Source organism: Bufo gargarizans, unplaced genomic scaffold (genome assembly GCF_014858855.1).
Source record: "Bufo gargarizans isolate SCDJY-AF-19 unplaced genomic scaffold, ASM1485885v1 original_scaffold_1446_pilon, whole genome shotgun sequence".
NCBI classification, from domain to species: domain Eukaryota; kingdom Metazoa; phylum Chordata; class Amphibia; order Anura; family Bufonidae; genus Bufo; species Bufo gargarizans.
In genome coordinates, this window is record NW_025334360.1 from 92,214 (window position 1) to 96,815 (window position 4,602).

At 41.1% G+C, this 4,602-nt stretch overlaps 1 protein-coding gene across 1 annotated transcript; it reads right to left on the bottom strand.

The window, feature by feature from the left end:
• Positions 1-328: 328 nt before the first annotated feature.
• Positions 329-3,956, bottom strand: LOC122923278 (protein kinase C delta type-like). The gene is made up of 7 exons (XM_044274062.1): positions 3,707-3,956; positions 2,376-2,467; positions 2,003-2,065; positions 1,739-1,877; positions 1,390-1,530; positions 1,157-1,282; positions 329-896 (listed from the first exon to the last, which is right to left on the bottom strand). Exons 1-7 carry the CDS (start codon positions 3,875-3,877, stop codon positions 762-764), a joined length of 867 nt encoding a protein of 288 aa, XP_044129997.1. The 5' UTR covers positions 3,878-3,956; the 3' UTR covers positions 329-761.
• Between the last annotated feature and the right edge of the window lie 646 nt (positions 3,957-4,602).

Sequence of the window (4,602 nt, forward strand, 5' to 3'; positions counted from 1 at the left end):
TATAACAGTGTAGCACAATCTACATGGCAGCTTCTGTAATCCCGGCCTCCTCTGCCCGCCTCATACAATGGGTATTCTGATCTCAGCCATATCTTACCATTTACTTATATGTAACTTATACCTATGTTATAGCTTATATTCATCTTAAAGCGAATCTCCAGTTTATCCCATAGGAAATTTACGCTGTTCTGTTTTAAAAAAAATCCACATATCACCCTGAATGTAAAAAAGTGCATTGTGTATATGTCAGCAGAATTTAAGGGAAGTGCCTTAAACTACTGCTCTACCCAATGGCCAAGGTGGTGGAAGTGGTAATGTACAGCCATGACATCCCCTATGGTCACACCATCTGCAAGTGAGGTTGTATTCACATCAGATGGCATGGCTGAATTTACCAGTACACAGTCTAAATCATAAAAAAAAAAACTATAATACTACATTTTTTTTTGTTTTTTGTGTTTTTTGAATTCTATTAACTATGAATATTTATAAACTATACTTACCTATACTTACCTTACTTACCATAACTTATCTTTTTATATATTTGGAGGTGATCCTTGCCTTTGTTCTTCTTCTCTTTCTTTCTTCTGGAATGTGGGGCCAGACGCAGCAAGGTGCTTCATTCTCCTCCTCTTCATTCCTGCAGGACTTGCTTGTAGATCTCTGCAGTGATGTCCAGCCTTCTCTTCTTCACTTGATCTTCCTCTTCCAGAGGCTCAGGGGGGGCAGCTTGCTCTGGTGACTATGGAGCTGGTGTTTCATCAAGGGTTTCCAAGTTGACAAAAAGAAAATCCCTCGAACAAGGCCTGGTCCGCTGCTGAAATAGGTGTTCTGACCTCTGCTGCCTCCAGTTTGTCCAGGTGGAATGGTTTAGGACGATGATGAGGTTCAGTTGGCTATAACAAGACAGAATTATAATATTAGGATTATGTCTTTCGATAGCACTCTTTTTTTTAATTGGGCAATTAGATTACACCATAGGTGGAACAGCAGCTCTAAATGTTATTATCTTTCCAGCATTAGTACCACCAGTAATACTCAACAACTTCAAGATTACAATGAATGTCCTCTTCCTATCAGTGCTTCTCTTATAAAGAATCAGTTCTATAACCTGTAATAGAAGAGGTGCTGGAACAACATTTGGTTATGTACTTACCTCAGGTGTGTATGGTGGAGGCAACTCTAGGGCTTCCACAGAGACCCAGTCCATACGCTGGAAGAATCGGTGCTTTCTGATGTTACCATTAACTCCTAAGCGTCTGGCAGGATCTTTCCGAAGGAGCTAAAAATTATCAAATGAAAACCCATAAATAGATATACAGCCAATAAACCATGCTCACAGCCATCACTGTATAAACCATAGTACTAATGCCTTGTATGACTACTGACCTTTCTAATGATGTTCTTAATGCCGGAGGATGCATCATCGATTGTCTGATGGTACGCACAATCACTGGTAACCATTTCTTTCAAGATGACACCGAAAGAATACCAGTCTACTCCGGCGTTGTACTCCTTCCTAGCCAGCATCTATCAGGAGGAAGAGAGTAGATACTGAATTGGTGAAAATGTTCTACAACTGATGTCACCATGCTGAGTTATCACTATAATAATCCGGGTGATTATGTAATACACTGAGATTTGATGATCTCTAACTGTAATGGGCATATGTCGGGCCATGTGTATGATCCATGATGACTAATACAAATACAATATGGAAAATCTCTATTCTGCTCACCTCAGGAGCTATGTAACCGATTGTTCCAGCGTATGAGGTGGCTGTTCGGTCTCCATGCATGTTGACAAGTGCAAGACCGAAATCAGTGATCTTTACATGGCCCGTTTCAGCCACCAAGATGTTCTCGGGCTTCAGGTCTCTGTTAAATATAAAACAATTACTTGTTGGAGAGTTGATCCTACAATTAGATATCTTTGACAAATGGCTGATTTTGAGGTTAGACTTTAGGGTGAACCCTGGAACAGACAATTAAAGTGTAATTACCTGTGGATGACGCCCTTTGAGTGCAGGAATTGGATTCCACAGACGAGTTCAGCGGCATAGAATCTGACAGAAAGACAATGAACGAGTGTAACATCCTGGGATAATATAAGAAGTGCTAAGATATTTCTTCTGCTCCATAGATGATTGTCCACAGAACACACAACAAATCCTGTCAGACCCCAGTGACTAATAATGGGTCAGTCAGGCTTCTGATGAGGTTCTGGTGACTAGAATATGGCCGCAGTCTACACTATTGTTACCACAGAAAATTCTAGAACCCTAAATGCACATAAAACAACACAGATATGAAGAGAGACGATCTTATATCTCATATACAGTTCTGATCAGATTTGTAGTTAATAGAAACCTTTACCTTGCACTGGGGATGTCAAGCTGGTCCTTCATCAGTAGGTAGGTGTAAAAGTCCCCGCAGCTCATGTACTCCAGGCCGAGCAGCACATGCAGCTGTTACACAGAACAGACATACAGCTATATTGCTACACATGGTACTATAGGGCAGTATAACTGTACTCGTTTTATTAGTTAAGTTCTAGTTGGTGACCATATGAGACGTTGGGGTTAATATAACACTTAACCACATAAATATGTATATATATAACGTCACATGCTGATGTCAGAACCTGACCATTATACAGAGATCAGTGGAGCTCTATAGTCACCACATATATCTTCCTATAGAAGTCGCCTGCCGTAAGTTACTTTTGCAGGAAGTATAAGGCTACATTCACACAACCATATGTATTTTGCGGTTTGCAAATTGCAGATCCACAAAATACAAATACATACTGTCCGTATTGCTGTTCACATTTTTTCACAGACTCATTAAACCATTTTTCCTTGCACAATGTTTTTTTTAGATACAAAGAAACCAATTGATCTTTGCCCTCACTTCTAAAATAATGGGAGCGTTTTTTCATAAATATGGGGCTCATTCTGAATACCATATTTCTTAAGTATCCAGACATAAGTGCATTGATCTTTACCCCAAATTGTTCTGTCAGTTTCCCTTCATACAGTGAATATAATTCAAAACTGTAATCTTGCAACCACCACTAGGGGGAGCTCATTGCTGCGTAGGAAGTTATACAGTGAATGCACTTTCTGGTAGTTTTATAATGTTGATACTGAATTCCTGGTTAAAATTGTTCTTAAAGTCATAGAATCAAAGCCCGATGTTATTCACCAAAGTTTCAAGCAACTTTGGACTTACCCATCTCTGCCTCACCAAATCACATACATTTTTATGGTGTACAGAGACAGGTCCCGGTACAGGATTAAAAATAAGTTTTGGAACAAGTCAACTTTGGATCTTGGATCCGGAGCTTGATTCGCTCCCCCCTGACTGACACCACAAATCCTTAAACTTGGTGTGAAAAGATTGAGAACCACTGCTATAGATGACAAGGCCAACTTTTATTTTAGACATTTTGGCAAAAATAGGATCAATGTGGCCCGATCATATTAATAATATCAGTAGTCACTTTAGGCCATGGCACACCTTGGGTGACTGGTAATATTTTTTTACAGTAGGGGTACATTATCCCATTTACATGATGTGTACATAATAGACTGAAGTACCCATATGCTATGTTGTCAGAAGATGAGATCAGTGGGGCCCATGAGGCAGTGAAGGACGTGGTACATATAATGGCATTTCCTAATATCCTGTAGTCCATACTCTACCTTGGTCTGAAATGCAAAGTCTGCGTGGACAAGGAAAGGACTCCCAGATGCCAGCTGGAAAACTCGTCGCTCCACCATCACAGACTCATCATCACCTTCAGCAAGCAGGGCTCTTTTGCTGATGATCTTAACAGCAAAGTGTTTGCGGGTAGATGGATCTTCCGCCAGCATGACCGTTCCAAAACTTCCCCGGCCGAGCACATGATGGAATAATAATCTCCTTCTGATGTTATCGGAGACTGTGCTGCTGGAGCCGGTTGGCCGAACACCGCTGCTTCCTAGGAGGAGAATAAATAGAGGAATTACACGGGGCAGATTTACTAATCCTGCCTCTAATGTGGACAGATTAAGGCAATCTGAAGATGCGCCAAATTTACCACAGTGTTATCTTCGTTGCATGGCTAGACTCCTTGGTTTTATTTTAACGCTTTGAAGACTAGCGTCGTAATAGTATGGCACTTTCTGGGTCTTTAAAGATGGCGTCTGCTCATGAGCGCTGTCGGCTCCATAGCCACGGGTGGCCACCTGCTTCTTATAGCATACACTGGCAGCTGATGTCCGCAACCGGCAGTAATGCCAATCGTGGACATTTAACCCCTCAGATGCTGTGGTCAATCCTGAAAATACACACTTTCTGTGGTTTTCCGGCTCCCCCGTGTGGCAATCGGAAGAGCTGGAGCTTGTGCGCAGCAGCCCTTGTCTTTGTGAATGACAGGAGGCTGCTGCATAGTATTTCCTATGGAGTCCTTGTATGTAGTAGGACTCCATAGGAAACAAGACATTTTCTAATAGACTCCAATGCTAGTGTATTGGAGTCTATAAGAATAGCAATCCAATGATTGCATGTTATACTTCCCTATGGGAACTATAAAAAAGTGTAAAAAAAATAAAAGTTA